Source organism: Mobula hypostoma, unplaced genomic scaffold (assembly GCF_963921235.1).
Source record: "Mobula hypostoma unplaced genomic scaffold, sMobHyp1.1 scaffold_171, whole genome shotgun sequence".
Taxonomy (NCBI): domain Eukaryota; kingdom Metazoa; phylum Chordata; class Chondrichthyes; order Myliobatiformes; family Myliobatidae; genus Mobula; species Mobula hypostoma.
Window position 1 is genome coordinate 130877 of NW_026948226.1, and position 24651 is coordinate 155527.

The 24651-nt window shown below is 57.4% G+C and overlaps 1 protein-coding gene across 1 annotated transcript; it reads right to left on the bottom strand.

The window, feature by feature from the left end:
* Positions 1 to 537: 537 nt before the first annotated feature.
* On the bottom strand, positions 538 to 13704 carry LOC134342027 (rho guanine nucleotide exchange factor 5-like; the record flags this gene model as incomplete). Its single annotated transcript, XM_063039961.1, has 5 exons — positions 538 to 1639; positions 8227 to 8331; positions 8463 to 8533; positions 11221 to 11382; positions 13547 to 13704. Coding segments are annotated over 5 exons (648 nt in total), but the record flags the coding sequence as incomplete, so codon positions are not given.
* Between the last annotated feature and the right edge of the window lie 10947 nt (positions 13705 to 24651).

Sequence of the window (24651 nt, forward strand, 5' to 3'; positions counted from 1 at the left end):
CACTTTTGGGAGACGCTCCCTGATTCTGCTCACCCTCTCCTGACTCACCCCTTCCCCGGGGAGGGGTCACTCTGTTCCCGATGACCGAGGGGACGGTCCGGAAGACGGGGAAGGGGGGGTGTTGACAATCTGCCCCGTTACCTGACGCTGGCGGGACGTCCCGGGTACTGGGGCAGCCGGGGGGCTCCTGCATCGCCGGAGAGGGTGAGGGGTCACCGGCTGAGACGGGGAGAGGGGCGAGCGGGGTCCCAGAGGGTGGGACGGGCAACGGGAGACACTCCCCAGCACCGAGACTCGGCCTCCTGTGCAGAGAGAGAGAAGCCCCTGCCGATCTGATCAGCTCAGAGCCTGTGTCCCTGTGTTAATGAGGCCGTTAAACACTTGCAGCTGAGCGGGTTCAGGGACGGGACCGGAGGCTAGAAAATTCAACCAGATCCAGGAACAGAGCAGGGATGGCGAGAGGGGACGCTGGGCCGATCCAACCCCCTCATGACCTTCTCCTTGACCCGGGGGAATGGTTACTGTGCAAAATTTCACGGCAAATTCACATTCACTGCAAGAAACCCCAGTATTTTTTTAATTTTCTGAATCCTCCATGGAGATGGGGGCAGCACCGGCCCCATCAATAGGGTCTCTGGCCCGAAGGGTTTTGGTCCCCGGGGATCCTGCCTCTGGTGCTGGGCCCGTGGCTGGCTGGAGCCTGGAAACTAGGCCCGGTTCGCATCCTGCGCCTCGATTTGTCCGTGGGGTCCGTTGGTCTCGTGTGCTGGGGGCCAGGCCGGGTTTGGATCCTGGGGGCTCAATTCCTCCGTGTCCATGGGCCTGAGCAGACTGTAAACTGGGCGGTGTACGCGCCCTGGGCCTCGCTTCGTCCACGACCCCCAGGCCCGGACGCACGGTGGCATGCGGAGCCGGGGGGCCCTGGCGTTTCTCTGGAAGTCCGTGGGCCTAGAGTTGTTGGAATCAGGGCGGCCCTGGAGCCTTGTCCTCGGTTCGTCTGTGTCCCAGCAATCTGAACACTCGGCTGGGGTTAGCAGCCTGGGCCTCAGTTTCTGCACGTGTCCTTGATCTGAGGGGAATGGAAACCAGGATGGCCAGGCTTCAACTTCTCCGGGAGTCCTTGGGCCTTAGCATTTCGGAGGTAGGCCAGGTTTCGAGCCTGGGGCTCAATTCTTCTGGGAGTCCTCGACCTCCGCAGCCGGGAAGACTAGGCAGGGGGTTGACAGGCCAACAGGGCTGAGGCTGCTGGAACAGGGCCGGTCTCGGAGCCTGGACTTTGATTTGTTCACGTTCTTCCGGGCCTCAGGAGACTGGAAAACAGGCCGGGGACGCATCCTGGGCTTCGATTTTTTTTTTTTCCCGGGAGTCTGTGAGCCTGGCGGTGCTTGGGAGCCAGTCCTGGTGTGGATCCTGGTGCTCAGTTTGACCGGGGGCGGGGGTGTGGGGGGGTGGGTGGCGGCCTCGGAGAAGGGTCCGAGGGTCGGCGTTCAGTGCTCGGAGGACCTCGAGGACTTGTGGCTGAGACGTAGGCGCTCCTCGATGTTGCAGAGCCGGGAGCGGCGGCTGGTGATCACCTCCACGTGCGAAGAGGGGAACCAGCCGCGGTCCCCGTCCGAGAGCCGGTAGCCTTCCTCCCAGCCTGCGACGGAACGGGAAGGTGCGAGGGAGAGAGAGAGAGAGAGAGAGAGAGGGGGGTGAGAAGGTGCTGGGATGCCGCGTCGAAGTTCTGTAAGACGTTGGTGAGGCCTCGCTTGGAGCACTGAGGCCAGTTCTGGTCAAGAGGTGAGGACTTTATTCCCTGGAATTTCGGAGATCGGGGAGGAGATTAGACGGGAGGCCTGCAACATTTATAAGGCCTTCTTCCACTGAGTTTAGGTCAGGGGGTTATGGGGTGAAAGGGTGAACGAGGGCCGCGAGAGTGTGTGGATCCATCTGCCGGCAGACGGGGCGGACGTGGGCGCATGGGTGGGAAGGGGTGCGCACAGCTGTGCTGGGAGAAGGCCGATGGAATGGTCCGCAACGGAATAGATGGGCCGAAGGGCACGCTTCTGTAAGGGGTTCCTTCTTTTATGTAACGGCGTAGGCTGATCAAAATGGCTTCTTTGCAACGTTATAATTGAAATGGCTTTTCTGCAATAACCGCGATGTAAGGAGTTCTCTCTCTCTCTTTGCTTGTTTGGGTTATATGATTGATAAGAGGAGGACCGAACCAATTGGGGACAGACGTTACTCTTTCTCGTGCGTCTGTCGGCGATTGTGCTCCCGCGGGTGTTTGGGGCAGAAGGCGCGGCGGGGAGAGGGAGTGGACGACGCGATGCTGTGAGCTGGCCGGCGGGACCGAACCCCCGAGCGGGAGTCCGAGGCCCAGGGTCTGCGGCGAGGAGAGGAGACGAGGACAGACTCGTGCAGAGCGTCCGGACGGCCACCGTGGTTGGCCCCAGACGGTGGGTCGAGGGGGTCTGAGGGGATCGAATGGTGGAAAGAAGACTCCATTAATTGAGTTCCAACGGTTGTGCACGAGGTGACTGAACTTTGATAAGGTTGACACCTTTTACATTCCTTTTATATTTTATCTCTATTGATTGCATAGTTCCAGTAATATCTATAAGTTGTAATTATTTAATCGTATATGGTGTATTGACTGTTATTTGGTGGGGTGGGGTACAATCACACAGCATCCACACAAACTCGGTCACCCAGTTTGGTGGGGTCGAAGGCTGGTCCCCCCAGACGGAAGCGAGTTGAGTGAGCCTGAGGCTGACCGGGGGTGGGGGGGGGGGCTACACTTCCCCGCTGTGACCCTGTCCCAATCACCAACATCTGGGACTTTGTCCCAACCACCAACATCTGGAACCCTGTCCCAACCACCAACATCTGTGACCCTGTCCCAACCACCTACATCTGGGACCATCCCAGCCACCAACATCTGTGACCCTGTCCCAACCACCTACATCTGGGACCATCCCAGCCACCGACATCTGGGACCCTGTCCTAACCACCAACATCTGGGACCGTCCCAGCCACCAACATTTGTGACCCTGTCCCAACCACCAACATCTGGAACCCTGTCCCAACGACCAACATCTGGGACTGTCCCAACCACCAACATCTGTCACCCTGTCCCAATCACCAACATCTGAGACCCTGTCCCAACCACCAACATCTGTGACGCTGTCCCAACCACCAACATCTGGGACCCTGACCCAACCACGAACATCTGGGACCCTGTCCCAACCACCAACATCTGGGACTGTCCCAACCACCAACATCTGGGACACTGTCCCAACCACCAACATCTGGGACTGTTCCCACCACCAACATCTGTGACCCTGTCCTAACAACCAACATCTGGAACCCTGTCCCAACCACCAACATCTGGGACTCTATCCCAGCCACCAACATCTGGGACTGTCCCAATCACCAACATCTGGGACCCTGTTCCAACCACCAACATCTGGGACTCTGTCCCAACCACCAACATCTGGGACTGGCCCAACCACCAACATCTGTGACCCTGTCCCAACCACCAACATCTGTCACCCTGTTCCAACCACCAACATCTGGAACCCTGTCCCAAACACCAACATCTGTCACCCTGTCCCAACCACCAACATCTGTGACCCTGTCCCAACCGCCAACATCTGCGACCCTGTCCCAACCACCAACATCTGGGACTGTCCCAACCACCAACATCTGTGACCCTGTCCCAATCACCAACATCTGGGACCCTGTCCCAACCACCAACATCTGGGACTGTCCCAACCACCAACATCTGGGACCCTGTCCCAACCACCAACATCTAGGACTGTCCCAACCACCAACATCTGGGACCCTGTCCCAACTACCAACATCTGGGACCCTGTCCCAACTACCAACATCTGGGACCCTGTCCCAACCACCAACATCTGGGACTGTCCCAACCACCAACATCTGTAACCCTGTCCCAACCACCAACATCTGGAACTCTGTCCCAACCACCAACATCTGGAACCCTGTCCCAACCACCAACATCTGGGACCCTATCCCAACCACCAACATCTGGGACCCTGTCCCAGCCACCAACATCTGGGACTGTCCCAACCACCAGCATCTGGGACTATCCCAACCACCAACTTCTGGGACTGTCCCATCACCAACATCTGGGACCCTGTCCCAACCACCTACATCTGTCACCCTGTCCCAACGACCAACATCTGTCACCCTGTCCCAACCACCAACATCTGTCACCTTGTCCCAACCACCAACATCTGGAACCCTGTCCCAACTACCAACATCTGTGACCCTGTCCCAACTACCAACATCTGTGACCCTGTCCCAACCACCAACATCTGGGACTCTCCCAACCACCAACATCTGTGACCCTGTCCCAATCACCAACATCTGGGACCCTGTCCCAACCACCAACATCTGGGACTGTCCCAACCACCAACATCTGGGACCCTGTCCCAACCACCAATATCTGGGACTGTCCCAACCACCAACATCTGGGACTGCCCCAACCACCAACATCTGTAACCCTGTCCCAACCACCAACATCTGGAACTCTGTCCCAACCACCAATATCTGTCACCCTGTTCCAACCACCAACATCTGGAACCCTGTCCCAAACACCAACATCTGTCACCCTGTCCCAACCACCAACATCTGTAACCCTGTCCCAACCACCAACATCTGTGACCCTGTCCCAACCACCAACATCTGTCACCCTGTTCCAACCACCAACATCTGGAACCCTGTCCCAAACACCAACATCTGTCACCCTGTCCCAACCACCAACATCTGTGACCCTGTCCCAACCGCCAACATCTGCGACCCTGTCCCAACCACCAACATCTGGGACTGTCCCAACCACCAACATCTGTGACCCTGTCCCAATCACCAACATCTGGGACCCTGTCCCAACCACCAACATCTGGGACTGTCCCAACCACCAACATCTGGGACCCTGTCCCAACCACCAACATCTAGGACTGTCCCAACCACCAACATCTGGGACCCTGTCCCAACTACCAACATCTGGGACCCTGTCCCAACTACCAACATCTGGGACCCTGTCCCAACCACCAACATCTGGGACTGTCCCAACCACCAACATCTGTAATCCTGTCCCAACCACCAACATCTGGAACCCTGTCCCAACCACCAACATCCGTGACCCTGTCCCAACCACCTACATCTGGGACCATCCCAGCCACCAACATCTGTGACCCTGTCCCAACCACCTACATCTGGGACCATCCCAGCCACCGACATCTGGGACCCTGTCCTAACCACCAACATCTGGGACCGTCCCAGCCACCAACATTTGTGACCCTGTCCCAACCACCAACATCTGGAACCCTGTCCCAACGACCAACATCTGGGACTGTCCCAACCACCAACATCTGTCACCCTGTCCCAATCACCAACATCTGAGACCCTGTCCCAACCACCAACATCTGTGACGCTGTCCCAACCACCAACATCTGGGACCCTGACCCAACCACGAACATCTGGGACCCTGTCCCAACCACCAACATCTGGGACTGTCCCAACCACCAACATCTGGGACACTGTCCCAACCACCAACATCTGGGACTGTTCCCACCACCAACATCTGTGACCCTGTCCTAACAACCAACATCTGGAACCCTGTCCCAACCACCAACATCTGGGACTCTATCCCAGCCACCAACATCTGGGACTGTCCCAATCACCAACATCTGGGACCCTGTTCCAACCACCAACATCTGGGACTCTGTCCCAACCACCAACATCTGGGACTGGCCCAACCACCAACATCTGTGACCCTGTCCTAACCACCAACATCTGTCACCCTGTTCCAACCACCAACATCTGGAACCCTGTCCCAAACACCAACATCTGTCACCCTGTCCCAACCACCAACATCTGTGACCCTGTCCCAACCGCCAACATCTGCGACCCTGTCCCAACCGCCAACATCTGGGACTGTCCCAACCACCAACATCTGTGACCCTGTCCCAATCACCAACATCTGGGACCCTGTCCCAACCACCAACATCTGGGACTGTCCCAACCACCAACATCTGGGACCCTGTCCCAACCACCAACATCTAGGACTGTCCCAACCACCAACATCTGGGACCCTGTCCCAACTACCAACATCTGGGACCCTGTCCCAACTACCAACATCTGGGACCCTGTCCCAACCACCAACATCTGGGACTGTCCCAACCACCAACATCTGTAACCCTGTCCCAACCACCAACATCTGGAACTCTGTCCCAACCACCAACATCTGGAACCCTGTCCCAACCACCAACATCTGGGACCCTATCCCAACCACCAACATCTGGGACCCTGTCCCAGCCACCAACATCTGGGACTGTCCCAACCACCAGCATCTGGGACTATCCCAACCACCAACTTCTGGGACTGTCCCATCACCAACATCTGGGACCCTGTCCCAACCACCTACATCTGTCACCCTGTCCCAACGACCAACATCTGTCACCCTGTCCCAACCACCAACATCTGTCACCTTGTCCCAACCACCAACATCTGGAACCCTGTCCCAACTACCAACATCTGTGACCCTGTCCCAACTACCAACATCTGTGACCCTGTCCCAACCACCAACATCTGGGACTCTCCCAACCACCAACATCTGTGACCCTGTCCCAATCACCAACATCTGGGACCCTGTCCCAACCACCAACATCTGGGACTGTCCCAACCACTAACATCTGGGACCCTGTCCCAACCACCAATATCTGGGACTGTCCCAACCACCAACATCTGGGACTGTCCCAACCACCAACATCTGTAACCCTGTCCCAACCACCAACATCTGGAACTCTGTCCCAACCACCAATATCTGTCACCCTGTTCCAACCACCAACATCTGGAACCCTGTCCCAAACACCAACATCTGTCACCCTGTCCCAACCACCAACATCTGTAACCCTGTCCCAACCACCAACATCTGTGACCCTGTCCCAACCACCAACATCTGTCACCCTGTTCCAACCACCAACATCTGGAACCCTGTCCCAAACACCAACATCTGTCACCCTGTCCCAACCACCAACATCTGTGACCCTGTCCCAACCGCCAACATCTGCGACCCTGTCCCAACCACCAACATCTGGGACTGTCCCAACCACCAACATCTGTGACCCTGTCCCAATCACCAACATCTGGGACCCTGTCCCAACCACCAACATCTGGGACTGTCCCAACCACCAACATCTGGGACCCTGTCCCAACCACCAACATCTAGGACTGTCCCAACCACCAACATCTGGGACCCTGTCCCAACTACCAACATCTGGGACTGTCCCAACCACCAACATCTGGGACCCTGTCCCAACCACCAACATCTGGGACTGTCCCAACCACCAACATCTGTAACCCTGTCCCAACCACCAACATCTGGAACTCTGTCCCAACCACCAACATCTGGAACCCTGTCCCAACCACCAACATCTGGGACCCTATCCCAACCACCAACATCTGGGACCCTGTCCCAGCCACCAACATCTGGGACTGTCCCAACCACCAGCATCTGGGACTATCCCAACCACCAACTTCTGGGACTGTCCCATCACCAACATCTGGGACCCTGTCCCAACCACCTACATCTGTCACCCTGTCCCAACGACCAACATCTGGGACCCTGTCCCAACCACCAATATCTGGGACTGTCCCAACCACCAACATCTGGGACTGTCCCAACCACCAACATCTGTAACCCTGTCCCAACCACCAACATCTGGAACTCTGTCCCAACCACCAATATCTGGAACCCTGTCCCAACCACCAACATCTGGGACCCTGTCCCAGCCACCAACATCTGGGACCCTGTCCCAGCCACCAACATCTGGGACTATCCCAACCACCAACTTCTGGGACTGTCCCAATCACCAACATCTGGGACCCTGTCCCAACCACCTACATCTGTCACCCTGTCCCAACGACCAACATCTGTCACCCTGTCCCAACCACCAACATCTGTGACCCTGTCCCAACCGCCAACACCCTGGCAAATCACTCCAGCCTCCCACCCCGCGTCGGTCCGTGTGGAAAAACTATGCTCCCCAATCGTCAGAGAGGCGGGGAGGATGGAGGAGATGGGCGGAGGGTTGAGGGGAAATGGGGAGAGTGTTGGGGGCAGTGAGGAGGGGGGGATCTGGAGATCGGAGGGGTGCGAAGGCTCGGGATTTGGGCGACGAGGGCGGGGGGGCGAGGGGGTTTGGTTCTCACCGTCAGAGCACTCCTGAGTGAGAACGAGGATGTCTGCTTTCTGGAGGTGCAGCTCGTCATGTTCCCTGGCCTTGTAGGGCTTAAGACACTGAACCTGCTTGGAATCTGCGGAGAGAAGGGGGATAGCAGGACAAATGAGGGGGCGAATGGACTCACTAGCCGCCTTAACCCCGTGTCTGACCCCGGGAGCGTAGTGACGGGGTGGTGTCAACGTCCGGCTGACTCTGTGAACTTACTGTAGTGTTGCGTGAGGTCGATGTCCTCCTTCATTGGGAGCAGCGCGGAAATCCAACGCAATTTTTGACTTCTTCAGAAAGCAGAGAAGAGGTTAGTGTTAAGATTCAGGAATTAATTTGGACTTGAAAATCTCGCGGAATACCACCACTCCGAAACAAATCTTCACCGTGTTGGCCCTCACCCCATTGGAGGCAATACCTTCTGCCCGTATCCCTCTAAACCTTCCCTATCCGTGTCCCTGTACGAGTGTCGTTAATGTACCTGCCTCGACCACTTCCTCCGGCAGCTCCTTCCACAGACGGACCACCCTCTGGGTGAAAAAGTTGCCCCTCGGGTCCCTATTAAATCTCTCTCCCCCTCTCACCTCAAACCTGTGCCCTCTGGTTCTCGATTCCCTGACCCTGTGGAAAAGTCTGTGCACGTTCACCCTATCTGTGCCCCTCGTGGTTTGACACAGCTCTGTAAGGTCACCCCTACGCTCCAAGGAATAAAGTCCCCAACCTGCCCGACCTCTCTCCGTAACTCAGTCCCTCGAGTCCCAGCAACATCCTCGTGAATCTCCCTCCACTCTCTTTCCAGCTCAGCGGCATCTTTCCCACAGCGGGGACGACCGAAACCGAACACCGTACTCCCAGCGCGGCCTCACCGACGTCTCGTACGACTGGGACATGACCTCCCGACTCCCGTACTCAGTGTCCTGACTGATGAAGGCCAGCGTGTCGAACGCCTTCTTCACCGTCCAGTCTACCCGTGACTCCACTTTTGGGGAACAGTGTCCCCGTACCCCTGGGTCCCTCTGTTCCACAACGCTCCCCGGGGTCCCCGTCTACCCGTGACTCCACTTTCAGGGAACCGTCTCCCCGTACCCCTGGGTCCCTCTGTTCCACAACGCTCCCCAGGGTCCCCGTCTACCCGTGACCCCACTTTTGGGGAACCGCGTCCCCGTACCCCTGGGTCCCCTCTGTTCCACAACGCTCCCTGGGGTCCCCGTCTATCCGTGACTCCACTTTCGGGGAACCGTGTTCCCGTACCCCTGGGTCCCTCTGTTCCACAACGCTCCCTGGGGTCCCCGTCTATCCGTGACTCCACTGTCGGGGAACCGTGTCCCCGTACCCCTGGGTCCCTCTCTTCCACGACGCTCCCCGGGATCCCCGTCTGCCCGTGACCCCACTTTCGGGGAACCGTGTTCCCGTACCCCTGGGTCCCTCTGTTCCACGACACTCCCCGGGGTCCCCGTCTACCCGTGACCCCACTTTCAGCCAGACCTTAGCCCTCCATCCCCTCCCATCCCGGTACCAATCCAAACTTCTCCTAGAGGTTGGAATCGAGCTCATCTGCACCCCCTTGTGCTGGCCGCTCGCTCCACAATCTCCCCGCCCTCTGAGTGAGGGCGTTCCCCTTAAACTCCTCACCTTTCACCCTTAACCCATGACCTCTGGTTGTCCTCCCACCCAACCTCGGTGGGAAAAAGCCTGCTTGCCTTTACCCCGTCCAGACCCCTCATAATTTTGCATTTACCTCCATCAAATCTCCTCTCGACCCTCGATATTCTAAAGAATAAAGTCCAAATCTATTCAATCTTTCCATGTAAACCAGGTTACCTCCAGACCCGGCAAGATCCTTGTAAACTATCTCTGTACTCTCCTCCCGGCCTTGTCTCCACCTCTCCGGTAGGCAGGTGACTAAAACTGCGCACAACGCTCCAAGTTAGGCCCAACCAACGTCTCGCACAACCTCAACGTAAAATCCCGTCTCCTGGACACAGTACTCTTGTTTATGAAGGACAAAAGTGCCAAAAGGTTTCTTTACGACCCGATCTACCCGTGACGTCACTTTCGATGGATTATGGACCAGTATTCCCAGATCCCTTTGTCCCACTACGGTTCCCTCCCGCTCACAGTGTAAAACCTAGCCTGCTGTGCATTTTGGGTCCCCTAATCTGAGGAAAGACATCTTTGCCATAGAGGGAGTACAAAGAAGGTTCACCAGATTGATTCCTGGGATGGCAGGACTTTCATATGATGAAAGACTGGATGAACTGGGCTTGTACTCGTTGGATTTAGAAGATTGAGGGGGGATCTGATTGAAACGTATAAAATCCTAAAGGGATTGGACAGGCTAGATGCAGGAAGATTGTTCCGGATGTTGGGGAAGTCCAGAACGAGGGGTCACAGTTTGAGGATAGAGGGGAAGCCTTCTAGGACCGAGATGAGGAAAAGCTTCTTCACACAGAGAGTGGTGAATCTGTGGAATTCTCTGCCACAGGAAACAGTCGAGGCCAGTTCATTGGCTATATTTAAGAGCGAGTTAGATATGGCCCTTGTGGCTAAAGGGATCAGGGGGTACGGAGGGAAGGCTGGTACAGGGTTCTGAGTTGGATGATCGGCCATGATCGTACTGAATGGCGGTGCAGGCTCGAAGGGCCGAATGGCCTTCTCCTGCACCTGTTTTCTATGATCCCCCCCGAAGTACAACACATCGCTCTTGTCTGCACTAAACTCCATCCGCCATCTTCCGGCCCGTTTTTCCAGCTGCTCCAGGCCCCCACTGCAAGATCTGGCAGTCTTCCCCGCCGTCCACAGCACCCCCACCACCCCCCCGATCTTGGAGTCACCCGCAAATTTGCTGATCCGGTGGGCCGCACGATCGCCCAGATTGTCGAGATTGATCATAATTGATTCACCTCTCTGCCTCGCTCCCTGACCCAGGGGTCGGAGGGACAGGGATGGGGAGGGTGGGTGGGTAAATTTCGCTTACAGACTGGAAGCCCTGAGGACGAATTCCTGGTACTGGCCGCGGTGATTCTCCTGGAGACAGAGCCGGAAGAGGAATTTCGCCTCCACGGACGGTTTCATTCGAATGTTCTCCACAACGAGGTTCTGGGCAATGCTGTGGTCAAATACTGTGAACCTCCCGTTCCTGGAGAGGCAAATGTACGTCGTCACAGCAACCGGTCCCAACAGGCTCTCCCCCAGGACAATCCCGGTCCCCCACCGTCCCATCACACACTCCCGGGGTCAGACACAGAGTGAATCTCCCTCCGCACTGTCCCATCACACACCCCCGGGGTCGGACGCAGAGTGAATCTCCCTCCGCACCGTCCCATCACACACCCCCGGGGTCGGACACGGAGTGAATCTCCCTCCGCACCGTCCCATCACACACTCCCGGGGTCAGACACAGAGTGAATCTCCCTCCGCACCGTCCCATCACACACTCCCGGGGTCGGACGCAGAGTGAATCTCCCCCCGCACCGTCCCATCACACACTACCGGGGTCAGACACGGGGTGAATCTCCCCCCGCACCGTCCCATCACACACTCCCGGGGTCAGACACAGAGTGAAACTCCCTCCACACCGTCCCATCACACACTCCCGGGGTCAGACACAGAGTGAAACTCCCTCCACACCGTCCCATCACACACTCCCGGGGTCAGACACAGAGTGAAACTCCCTCCACACCGTCCCATCACACACTCCCGGGGTCAGACACAGAGTGAAACTCCCTCCACACCGTCCCATCACACACTCCCGGGGTCAGACACACAGTGAATCTCCCTCCACACTGTCCCATCACACACTCCCGGGGTCAGACACAGAGTGAATCTCCCTCCGCACCGTCCCATCACACACCCCCGGGGTCGGACACGGAGTGAATCTCCCCCCGCACCGTCCCATCACACACTCCCGGGGTCAGACACAGAGTGAATCTCCCTCCTCACCGTCCCATCACACACTCCCGGGGTCGGACGCAGAGTGAATCTCCCCCCGCACCGTCCCATCACACACTCCCGGGGTCAGACACAGAGTGAATCTCCCCCCGCACCGTCCCATCACACACCCCCGGGGTCGGACGCAGAGTGAATCTCCCCCCGCACCGTCCCATCACACACCCCCGGGGTCGGACACAGAGCGAAGCTCCCTCCTCACCGTCCCATCACACACTCCCGGGGTCAGACACAGAGTGAATCTCCCCCCGCACCGTCCCATCACACACCCCCGGGGTCGGACGCAGAGTGAATCTCCCCCCGCACCGTCCCATCACACACCCCCGGGGTCGGACACAGAGCGAAGCTCCTTCCACACCGTCCCATCACACACCCCCGGGGTCGGACACAGAGCGAAGCTCCCTCCTCACCGTCCCATCACACACTCCAGGCGTCAGACACAGAGTGAATCTCCCTCCGCACCGTCCCATCACACACCCCCGGGGTCGGACGCAGAGCGAATCTCCCTCCGCACTGTCCCATCACACACCCCCGGGGTCGGACGCAGAGCGAATCTCCCTCCGCACCGTCCCATCACACACCCCCGGGGTCGGACGCAGAGCGAATCTCCCCCCGCACCGTCCCATCACACACCCCCGGGGTCAGACACAGAGTGAATCTCCCTCCGCACCGTCCCATCACACACACCCGGGGTCGGACGCAGAGCGAATCTCCCTCCGCACCGTCCCATCACACACCCCCGGGGTCGGACGCAGAGCGAATCTCCCTCCGCACCGTCCCATCACACACCCCCGGGGTCGGACGCAGAGCGAATCTCCCTCCGCACCGTCCCATCACACACTCCCGGGGTCAGACACAGACTGAATCTCCCTCCACACCGTCCCATCACACACTCCCGGGGTCAGACACAGAGTGAATCTCCCTCCGCACCGTCCCATCACACACTCCCGGGGTCGGACACAATGTGAATCTCCCTCCACACCGTCCCATCACACACTCCCGGGGTCGGACACAATGTGAATCTCCCTCCACACCGTCCCATCACACACCCCCGGTGTCGGACGCAGAGCGAATCTCCCTCCGCACCGTCCCATCACACACCCCCGGGGTCAGACACAGAGTGAATCTCCCTCCGCACCGTCCCATCACACACACCCGGGGTCGGACGCAGAGCGAATCTCCCTCCGCACCGTCCCATCACACACCCCCGGGGTCAGACACAGAGTGAATCTCCCTCCGCACCGTCCCATCACACACACCCGGGGTCGGACGCAGAGCGAATCTCCCCCCGCACCGTCCCATCACACACCCCCGGGGTCAGACACAGAGCGAATCTCCCTGATTATGTTACTGACTCTCTTTGTCGGGACAACAGGATGCAGTCGTTGAAGAGGTGGAGGTAGACGGCGCGAGTGGTGCCTTTCCGCCGCGAGTGGGCGCTGGAAGTGTACTCCATCTCGGTGAGGCTGCCGTGCTTGAGTAATCTCCGCGACTGCGACACCAGCGGAAAAATCTGGCAGTTGGAGATGAACGAGTCAGCGCTGTCTCCGTCCACTGCCCCTGGTCAGTGTCCCCCGGCCCTTGTCCTCTTCCCAGGTCTCCCCCTCTCCCTCTCCCTCCATCCCTCTCTCCCCCAACATTCCCCACTCCCTCCCTCTTTCTCTCCCTCCCACTCCCTCCCTCTTTCTCTCCCTCCCGCTCTCTCCCTCGTTCTCTCGCTCTCGTCTCCATTTCTTGTTATTTTATTATAACCTTCAGAGGATTTCGAAGCCTGGTATGTCGCTTCGAGGGTTGGGAGAAGATTCTCAATCTCTAATAATCGTCCTCCTCCTCTCTCCCTCTTAGCGGCGGATTCATATCGAATTATATACCCACCAATTACACCCTTATAATGTCTCCCAGAATCTGACATCTCGCCCTCATCGTTAATTTCTATCAAATCTTTTAACCTGGTGGTGATATATTGTATGAATTTCTTATCGGCGAGGAGGGAGGGGTGGGAACGCCAGGAATAGGTCCGTTTGGAAAGGGAGGGATTTGGGGAGTGGTCGGAAACTAATCTGTTATGATATTCTGTATTGGCAACACCAGATATCCAATGAGGATCAACCACAAAATCGTCTGTTCTACTGGAAGATTTGCGAAGATGAGAATGATCAGAACAATCCTTGTCCGTGGGATGTTGAACCCACCCACTTCTCTCTTGGTCCCTCTCTCTATATCCCCTCTCCCGCTCCCACCTCCTTCCTATCCCCTCTCTCCTGCTCTCTCTCACATTCCTCTCTTCCACTCTCCCTCTCACCCTCTCTATCTCCATCTCCATCTCCCTCTCTGTCCATTCCTCTCCTCCTCTCCCTCCATCTCCCTCTCTCCCTCCATCTCCCTCTCTCCCTCCATCTCCCTCTCTCCCTCCATTCCTCTCCTCTCTCCCTCCATCTCCCTCTCTCTCCATCTCCCTCTCTCTCCATCTCCCTCTCTCTCTCCATCTCCCTCTCTCCCTCCATCTCCCTCTCTCTCTCCATCTCCCTCTCTCCCTCCATCTCCCTCTCTCTCTCCATCTCCCTCTCTCCCTCCATCTCCCTCTCTCTCCATCTCCCTCTCTCTCCATCTCCCTCTCTCTCCATCTCCCTCTCTCTCCATCTCCCTCTCTCTCTCCATCTCCCTCTCTCTCCATCTCCCTCTCTCCCTCCATCTCCCTCTCTCCCTCCATCTCCCTCTCTCTCTCCATCTCCCTCTCTCTCTCCATCTCCCTCTCTCCCTCCATCTCCCTCTCTCTCTCCATCTCCCTCTCTCCCTCCATCTCCCTCTCTCCCTCCATCTCCCTCTCTCCCTCCATCTCCCTCTCTCCCTCCATCTCCCTCTCTCTCTCCATCTCCCTCTCTCTCTCCATCTCCCTCTCTCTCTCCATCTCCCTCTCTCCCTCCATCTCCCTCTCTCCCTCCATCTCCCTCTCTCTCCATCTCCCTCTCTCTCCATCTCCCTCTCTCCCTCCATCTCCCTCTCTCTCCATCTCCCTCTCTCCCTCCATCTCCCTCTCTCTCCATCTCCCTCTCTCTCCATCTCCCTCTCTCTCTCCATCTCCCTCTCTCCCTCCATCTCCCTCTCTCTCTCCATCTCCCTCTCTCTCTCCATCTCCCTCTCTCTCCATCTCCCTCTCTCTCTCCATCTCCCTCTCTCTCCATCTCCCTCTCTCTCTCCATCTCCCTCTCTCTCCATCTCCCTCTCTCTCCATCTCCCTCTCTCTCCATCTCCCTCTCTCCCTCCATCTCCCTCTCTCTCCATCTCCCTCTCTCTCCATCTCCCTCTCTCTCCATCTCCCTCTCTCTCTCCATCTCCCTCTCTCTCTCCATCTCCCTCTCTCCCTCCATCTCCCTCTCTCCCTCCATCTCCCTCTCTCTCCATCTCCCTCTCTCTCCATCTCCCTCTCTCTCTCCATCTCCCTCTCTCTCCATCTCCCTCTCTCTCCATCTCCCTCTCTCTCCATCTCCCTCTCTCTCTCCATCTCCCTCTCTCTCTCCATCTCCCTCTCTCTCCATCTCCCTCTCTCTCTCCATCTCCCTCTCTCTCTCCATCTCCCTCTCTCTCTCCATCTCCCTCTCTCTCTCCATCTCCCTCTCTCTCTCCATCTCCCTCTCTCTCCATCTCCCTCTCTCCCTCCATCTCCCTCTCTCTCTCCATCTCCCTCTCTCTCCATCTCCCTCTCTCTCTCCATCTCCCTCTCTCCCTCCATCTCCCTCTCTCCCTCCATCTCCCTCTCTCTCCATCTCCCTCTCTCTCTCCATCTCCCTCTCTCCCTCCATCTCCCTCTCTCTCTCCATCTCCCTCTCTCTCCATCTCCCTCTCTCCCTCCATCTCCCTCTCTCTCTCCATCTCCCTCTCTCTCTCCATCTCCCTCTCTCCCTCCATCTCCCTCTCTCCCTCCATCTCCCTCTCTCTCCATCTCCCTCTCTCTCTCCATCTCCCTCTCTCCCTCCATCTCCCTCTCTCCCTCCATCTCCCTCTCTCTCTCCATCTCCCTCTCTCTCCATCTCCCTCTCTCTCCATCTCCCTCTCTCTCTCCATCTCCCTCTCTCTCCATCTCCCTCTCTCTCCATCTCCCTCTCTCTCTCCATCTCCCTCTCTCCCTCCATCTCCCTCTCTCCCTCCATCTCCCTCTCTCCCTCCATCTCCCTCTCTCCCTCCATCTCCCTCTCTCTCTCCATCTCCCTCTCTCTCCATCTCCCTCTCTCTCCATCTCCCTCTCTCTCTCCATCTCCCTCTCTCCCTCCATCTCCCTCTCTCTCTCCATCTCCCTCTCTCTCCATCTCCCTCTCTCTCTCCATCTCCCTCTCTCTCCATCTCCCTCTCTCTCTCCATCTCCCTCTCTCCCTCCATCTCCCTCTCTCTCCATCTCCCTCTCTCCCTCCATCTCCCTCTCTCTCTCCATCTCCCTCTCTCCCTCCATCTCCCTCTCTCTCCATCTCCCTCTCTCTCCATCTCCCTCTCTCTCCATCTCCCTCTCTCTCTCCATCTCCCTCTCTCCCTCCATCTCCCTCTCTCTCTCCATCTCCCTCTCTCCCTCCATCTCCCTCTCTCTCCATCTCCCTCTCTCCCTCCATCTCCCTCTCTCTCCATCTCCCTCTCTCTCCATCTCCCTCTCTCCCTCCATCTCCCTCTCTCTCTCCATCTCCCTCTCTCCCTCCATCTCCCTCTCTCTCCATCTCCCTCTCTCTCTCCATCTCCCTCTCTCTCTCCATCTCCCTCTCTCTCTCCATCTCCCTCTCTCTCCATCTCCCTCTCTCCCTCCATCTCCCTCTCTCCCTCCATCTCCCTCTCTCCCTCCATCTCCCTCTCTCTCTCCATCTCCCTCTCTCTCCATCTCCCTCTCTCTCTCCATCTCCCTCTCTCTCCATCTCCCTCTCTCTCTCCATCTCCCTCTCTCTCCATCTCCCTCTCTCTCTCCATCTCTCTCTCTCTCCATCTCCCTCTCTCTCCATCTCCCTCTCTCTCCATCTCCCTCTCTCCCTCCATCTCCCTCTCTCTCCATCTCCCTCTCTCTCCATCTCCCTCTCTCTCCATCTCCCTCTCTCTCCATCTCCCTCTCTCTCCATCTCCCTCTCTCTCCATCTCCCTCTCTCTCTCCATCTCCCTCTCTCTCCATCTCCCTCTCTCTCCATCTCCCTCTCTCTCTCCATCTCCCTCTCTCTCCATCTCCCTCTCTCCCTCCATCTCCCTCTCTCTCCATCTCCCTCTCTCTCTCCATCTCCCTCTCTCTCCATCTCCCTCTCTCTCTCCATCTCCCTCTCTCTCTCCATCTCCCTCTCTCCCTCCATCTCCCTCTCTCTCTCCATCTCCCTCTCTCCCTCCATCTCCCTCTCTCTCCATCTCCCTCTCTCTCCATCTCCCTCTCTCTCCATCTCCCTCTCTCTCCATCTCCCTCTCTCTCTCCATCTCCCTCTCTCTCTCCATCTCCCTCTCTCCCTCCATCTCCCTCTCTCTCTCCATCTCCCTCTCTCCCTCCATCTCCCTCTCTCTCTCCATCTCCCTCTCTCTCTCCATCTCCCTCTCTCTCCATCTCCCTCTCTCTCTCCATCTCCCTCTCTCTCTCCATCTCCCTCTCTCCCTCCATCTCCCTCTCTCTCCATCTCCCTCTCTCCCTCCATCTCCCTCTCTCTCTCCATCTCCCTCTCTCTCCATCTCCCTCTCTCCCTCCATCTCCCTCTCTCCCTCCATCTCCCTCTCTCCCTCCATCTCCCTCTCTCCCTCCATCTCCCTCTCTCTCTCCATCTCCCTCTCTCTCCATCTCCCTCTCTCTCTCCATCTCCCTCTCTCTCTCCATCTCCCTCTCTCTCCATCTCCCTCTCTCTCTCCATCTCCCTCTCTCTCTCCATCTCCCTCTCTCTCCATCTCCCTCTCTCTCTCCATCTCCCTCTCTCCCTCCATCTCCCTCTCTCTCCATCTCCCTCTCTCTCCATCTCCCTCTCTCTCCATCTCCCTCTCTCTCTCCATCTCCCTCTCTCTCCATCTCCCTCTCTCTCTCCATCTCCCTCTCTCTCCATCTCCCTCTCTCTCCATCTCCCTCTCTCTCCATCTCCCTCTCTCTCTCCATCTCCCTCTCTCTCCATCTCCCTCTCTCTCTCCATCTCCCTCTCTCTCTCCATCTCCCTCTCTCCCTCCATCTCCCTCTCTCTCTCCATCTCCCTCTCTCTCTCCATCTCCCTCTCTCTCTCCATCTCCCTCTCTCCCTCCATCTCCCTCTCTCTCTCCATCTCCCTCTCTCTCTCCATCTCCCTCTCTCTCTCCATCTCCCTCTCTCTCTCCATCTCCCTCTCTCCCTCCATCTCCCTCTCTCTCCATCTCCCTCTCTCTCCATCTCCCTCTCTCTCTCCATCTCCCTCTCTCTCTCTCTCTCTCTCTCTCTCTCCATCTCCCTCTCTCTCTCCATCTCCCTCTCTCTCCATCTCCCTCTCTCCCTCCATCTCCCTCTCTCTCCATCTCCCTCTCTCTCTCCATCTCCCTCTCTCCCTCCATCTCCCTCTCTCTCCATCTCCCTCTCTCTCTCCATCTCCCTCTCTCTCTCCATCTCCCTCTCTCTCCATCTCCCTCTCTCTCTCCATCTCCCTCTCTCTCTCCATCTCCCTCTCTCTCTCCATCTCCCTCTCTCTCCATCTCCCTCTCTCTCTCCATCTCCCTCTCTCTCCATCTCCCTCTCTCTCTCCATCTCCCTCTCTCCCTCCATCTCCCTCTCTCTCCATCTCCCTCTCTCTCCATCTCCCTCTCTCTCTCCATCTCCCTCTCTCTCTCCATCTCCCTCTCTCTCCATCTCCCTCTCTCTCCATCTCCCTCTCTCTCTCCATCTCCCTCTCTCTCTCCATCTCCCTCTCTCTCTCCATCTCCCTCTCTCTCTCCATCTCCCTCTCTCTCTCCATCTCCCTCTCTCTCTCCATCTCCCTCTCTCTCCATCTCCCTCTCTCTCCATCTCCCTCTCTCTCTCCATCTCCCTCTCTCTCTCCATCTCCCTCTCTCTCTCCATCTCCCTCTCTCTCCATCTCCCTCTCTCTCTCCATCTCCCTCTCTCTCTCCATCTCCCTCTCTCCCTCCATCTCCCTCTCTCCCTCCATCTCCCTCTCTCTCCATCTCCCTCTCTCTCCATCTCCCTCTCTCTCTCCATCTCCCTCTCTCTCTCCATCTCCCTCTCTCTCTCCATCTCCCTCTCTCTCTCCATCTCCCTCTCTCTCTCCATCTCCCTCTCTCCCTCCATCTCCCTCTCTCTCCATCTCCCTCTCTCTCCATCTCCCTCTCTCTCTCCATCTCCCTCTCTCCCTCCATCTCCCTCTCTCCCTCCATCTCCCTCTCTCTCCATCTCCCTCTCTCCCTCCATCTCCCTCTCTCTCTCCATCTCCCTCTCTCTCCATCTCCCTCTCTCTCTCCATCTCCCTCTCTCCCTCCATCTCCCTCTCTCTCCATCTCCCTCTCTCCCTCCATCTCCCTCTCTCTCTCCATCTCCCTCTCTCTCCATCTCCCTCTCTCTCTCCATCTCCCTCTCTCTCCATCTCCCTCTCTCTCTCCATCTCCCTCTCTCCCTCCATCTCCCTCTCTCTCCATCTCCCTCTCTCTCTCCATCTCCCTCTCTCCCTCCATCTCCCTCTCTCTCTCCATCTCCCTCTCTCTCCATCTCCCTCTCTCTCTCCATCTCCCTCTCTCTCCATCTCCCTCTCTCTCCATCTCCCTCTCTCTCCATCTCCCTCTCTCTCTCCATCTCCCTCTCTCTCTCCATCTCCCTCTCTCCCTCCATCTCCCTCTCTCTCCATCTCCCTCTCTCTCTCCATCTCCCTCTCTCTCTCCATCTCCCTCTCTCCCTCCATCTCCCTCTCTCCCTCCATCTCCCTCTCTCTCTCCATCTCCCTCTCTCTCTCCATCTCCCTCTCTCCCTCCATCTCCCTCTCTCTCCATCTCCCTCTCTCTCTCCATCTCCCTCTCTCTCTCCATCTCCCTCTCTCTCCATCTCCCTCTCTCTCCATCTCCCTCTCTCTCTCCATCTCCCTCTCTCTCTCCATCTCCCTCTCTCTCCATCTCCCTCTCTCTCCATCTCCCTCTCTCTCCATCTCCCTCTCTCTCCATCTCCCTCTCTCTCTCCATCTCCCTCTCTCCCTCCATCTCCCTCTCTCTCCATCTCCCTCTCTCTCTCCATCTCCCTCTCTCTCTCCATCTCCCTCTCTCTCTCCATCTCCCTCTCTCTCTCCATCTCCCTCTCTCCCTCCATCTCCCTCTCTCTCCATCTCCCTCTCTCTCCATCTCCCTCTCTCTCTCCATCTCCCTCTCTCTCCATCTCCCTCTCTCTCCATCTCCCTCTCTCTCTCCATCTCCCTCTCTCTCTCCATCTCCCTCTCTCTCCATCTCCCTCTCTCTCTCCATCTCCCTCTCTCTCTCCATCTCCCTCTCTCCCTCCATCTCCCTCTCTCTCCATCTCCCTCTCTCTCTCCATCTCCCTCTCTCTCTCCATCTCCCTCTCTCTCTCCATCTCCCTCTCTCTCTCCATCTCCCTCTCTCTCCATCTCCCTCTCTCCCTCCATCTCCCTCTCTCTCCATCTCCCTCTCTCTCCATCTCCCTCTCTCTCTCCATCTCCCTCTCTCTCTCCATCTCCCTCTCTCTCTCCATCTCCCTCTCTCTCTCCATCTCCCTCTCTCTCTCCATCTCCCTCTCTCCCTCCATCTCCCTCTCTCTCTCCATCTCCCTCTCCCTCCATCTCCCTCTCTCTCCATCTCCCTCTCTCTCCATCTCCCTCTCTCTCTCCATCTCCCTCTCTCCCTCCATCTCCCTCTCTCCCTCCATCTCCCTCTCTCTCTCCATCTCCCTCTCTCTCCATCTCCCTCTCTCCCTCCATCTCCCTCTCTCCCTCCATCTCCCTCTCTCTCCATCTCCCTCTCTCTCTCCATCTCCCTCTCTCTCCATCTCCCTCTCTCTCCATCTCCCTCTCTCCCTCCATCTCCCTCTCTCCCTCCATCTCCCTCTCTCCCTCCATCTCCCTCTCTCTCTCCATCTCCCTCTCTCCCTCCATCTCCCTCTCTCTCCATCTCCCTCTCCCTCCATCTCCCTCTCTCTCCATCTCCCTCTCTCCCTCCATCTCCCTCTCTCTCTCCATCTCCCTCTCCCTCCATCTCCCTCTCTCCCTCCATCTCCCTCTCTCTCCATCTCCCTCTCTCTCTCCATCTCCCTCTCTCTCTCCATCTCCCTCTCTCTCCATCTCCCTCTCTCTCCATCTCCCTCTCTCCCTCCATCTCCCTCTCTCTCTCCATCTCCCTCTCTCTCCATCTCCCTCTCTCCCTCCATCTCCCTCTCTCTCCATCTCCCTCTCTCTCCATCTCCCTCTCTCTCTCCATCTCCCTCTCTCTCTCCATCTCCCTCTCTCTCCATCTCCCTCTCTCTCCATCTCCCTCTCTCTCCATCTCCCTCTCTCTCCATCTCCCTCTCTCTCCATCTCCCTCTCTCCCTCCATCTCCCTCTCTCCCTCCATCTCCCTCTCTCTCCATCTCCCTCTCTCTCCATCTCCCTCTCTCTCTCCATCTCCCTCTCTCTCCATCTCCCTCTCTCTCTCCATCTCCCTCTCTCTCCATCTCCCTCTCTCTCTCCATCTCCCTCTCTCTCCATCTCCCTCTCTCTCCATCTCCCTCTCTCTCTCCATCTCCCTCTCTCTCCATCTCCCTCTCTCTCCATCTCCCTCTCTCTCTCCATCTCCCTCTCTCTCCATCTCCCTCTCTCCCTCCATCTCCCTCTCTCTCCATCTCCCTCTCTCCCTCCATCTCCCTCTCTCTCCATCTCCCTCTCTCTCCATCTCCCTCTCTCTCTCCATCTCCCTCTCTCTCCATCTCCCTCTCTCTCCATCTCCCTCTCTCTCTCCATCTCCCTCTCTCTCCATCTCCCTCTCTCTCTCCATCTCCCTCTCTCTCTCCATCTCCCTCTCTCCCTCCATCTCCCTCTCTCTCCATCTCCCTCTCTCTCTCCATCTCCCTCTCTCTCCATCTCCCTCTCTCCCTCCATCTCCCTCTCTCCCTCCATCTCCCTCTCTCTCTCCATCTCCCTCTCTCCCTCCATCTCCCTCTCTCCCTCCATCTCCCTCTCTCTCTCCATCTCCCTCTCTCTCCATCTCCCTCTCTCTCTCCATCTCCCTCTCTCTCCATCTCCCTCTCTCCCTCCATCTCCCTCTCTCTCTCCATCTCCCTCTCTCTCTCCATCTCCCTCTCTCTCCATCTCCCTCTCTCCCTCCATCTCCCTCTCTCTCTCCATCTCCCTCTCTCTCCATCTCCCTCTCTCCCTCCATCTCCCTCTCTCTCCATCTCCCTCTCTCCCTCCATCTCCCTCTCTCTCTCCATCTCCCTCTCTCTCTCCATCTCCCTCTCTCTCTCCATCTCCCTCTCTCTCCATCTCCCTCTCTCTCTCCATCTCCCTCTCTCTCCATCTCCCTCTCTCCCTCCATCTCCCTCTCTCCCTCCATCTCCCTCTCTCTCTCCATCTCCCTCTCTCTCCATCTCCCTCTCTCCCTCCATCTCCCTCTCTCTCCATCTCCCTCTCTCTCTCCATCTCCCTCTCTCTCCATCTCCCTCTCTCTCTCCATCTCCCTCTCTCTCTCCATCTCCCTCTCTCTCCATCTCCCTCTCTCTCTCCATCTCCCTCTCTCCCTCCATCTCCCTCTCTCTCTCCATCTCCCTCTCTCTCTCCATCTCCCTCTCTCTCCATCTCCCTCTCTCTCTCCATCTCCCTCTCTCCCTCCATCTCCCTCTCTCTCTCCATCTCCCTCTCTCTCTCCATCTCCCTCTCTCTCTCCATCTCCCTCTCTCTCCATCTCCCTCTCTCTCCATCTCCCTCTCTCCCTCCATCTCCCTCTCTCTCTCCATCTCCCTCTCTCTCTCCATCTCCCTCTCTCTCTCCATCTCCCTCTCTCTCTCCATCTCCCTCTCTCCCTCCATCTCCCTCTCTCTCCATCTCCCTCTCTCTCTCCATCTCCCTCTCTCTCCATCTCCCTCTCTCTCTCCATCTCCCTCTCTCTCTCCATCTCCCTCTCTCTCTCCATCTCCCTCTCTCCCTCCATCTCCCTCTCTCCCTCCATCTCCCTCTCTCTCCATCTCCCTCTCTCTCTCCATCTCCCTCTCTCTCCATCTCCCTCTCTCTCTCCATCTCCCTCTCTCCCTCCATCTCCCTCTCTCTCTCCATCTCCCTCTCTCTCTCCATCTCCCTCTCTCTCTCCATCTCCCTCTCTCTCCATCTCCCTCTCTCTCCATCTCCCTCTCTCCCTCCATCTCCCTCTCTCTCTCTCCATCTCCCTCTCTCCCTCCATCTCCCTCTCTCTCTCCATCTCCCTCTCTCTCTCCATCTCCCTCTCTCTCTCCATCTCCCTCTCTCCCTCCATCTCCCTCTCTCTCCATCTCCCTCTCTCTCCATCTCCCTCTCTCCCTCCATCTCCCTCTCTCCCTCCATCTCCCTCTCTCTCCATCTCCCTCTCTCTCCATCTCCCTCTCTCTCTCCATCTCCCTCTCTCTCTCCATCTCCCTCTCTCTCTCCATCTCCCTCTCTCTCTCCATCTCCCTCTCTCCCTCCATCTCCCTCTCTCTCTCCATCTCCCTCTCTCTCCATCTCCCTCTCTCCCTCCATCTCCCTCTCTCTCTCCATCTCCCTCTCTCTCCATCTCCCTCTCTCTCTCCATCTCCCTCTCTCTCCATCTCCCTCTCTCTCTCCATCTCCCTCTCTCTCTCCATCTCCCTCTCTCTCTCCATCTCCCTCTCTCTCCATCTCCCTCTCTCTCTCCATCTCCCTCTCTCTCCATCTCCCTCTCTCTCCATCTCCCTCTCTCTCCATCTCCCTCTCTCTCTCCATCTCCCTCTCTCTCCATCTCCCTCTCTCTCTCCATCTCCCTCTCTCTCTCCATCTCCCTCTCTCTCTCCATCTCCCTCTCTCTCCATCTCCCTCTCTCTCCATCTCCCTCTCTCTCTCCATCTCCCTCTCTCTCTCCATCTCCCTCTCTCTCTCCATCTCCCTCTCTCCCTCCATCTCCCTCTCTCTCCATCTCCCTCTCTCTCCATCTCCCTCTCTCTCTCCATCTCCCTCTCTCTCCATCTCCCTCTCTCTCTCCATCTCCCTCTCTCTCTCCATCTCCCTCTCTCTCTCCATCTCCCTCTCTCCCTCCATCTCCCTCTCTCCCTCCATCTCCCTCTCTCTCCATCTCCCTCTCTCTCTCCATCTCCCTCTCTCTCTCCATCTCCCTCTCTCTCTCCATCTCCCTCTCTCTCCATCTCCCTCTCTCTCTCCATCTCCCTCTCTCTCTCCATCTCCCTCTCTCCCTCCATCTCCCTCTCTCTCCATCTCCCTCTCTCTCTCCATCTCCCTCTCTCCCTCCATCTCCCTCTCTCTCCATCTCCCTCTCTCTCTCCATCTCCCTCTCTCCCTCCATCTCCCTCTCTCTCTCCATCTCCCTCTCTCTCTCCATCT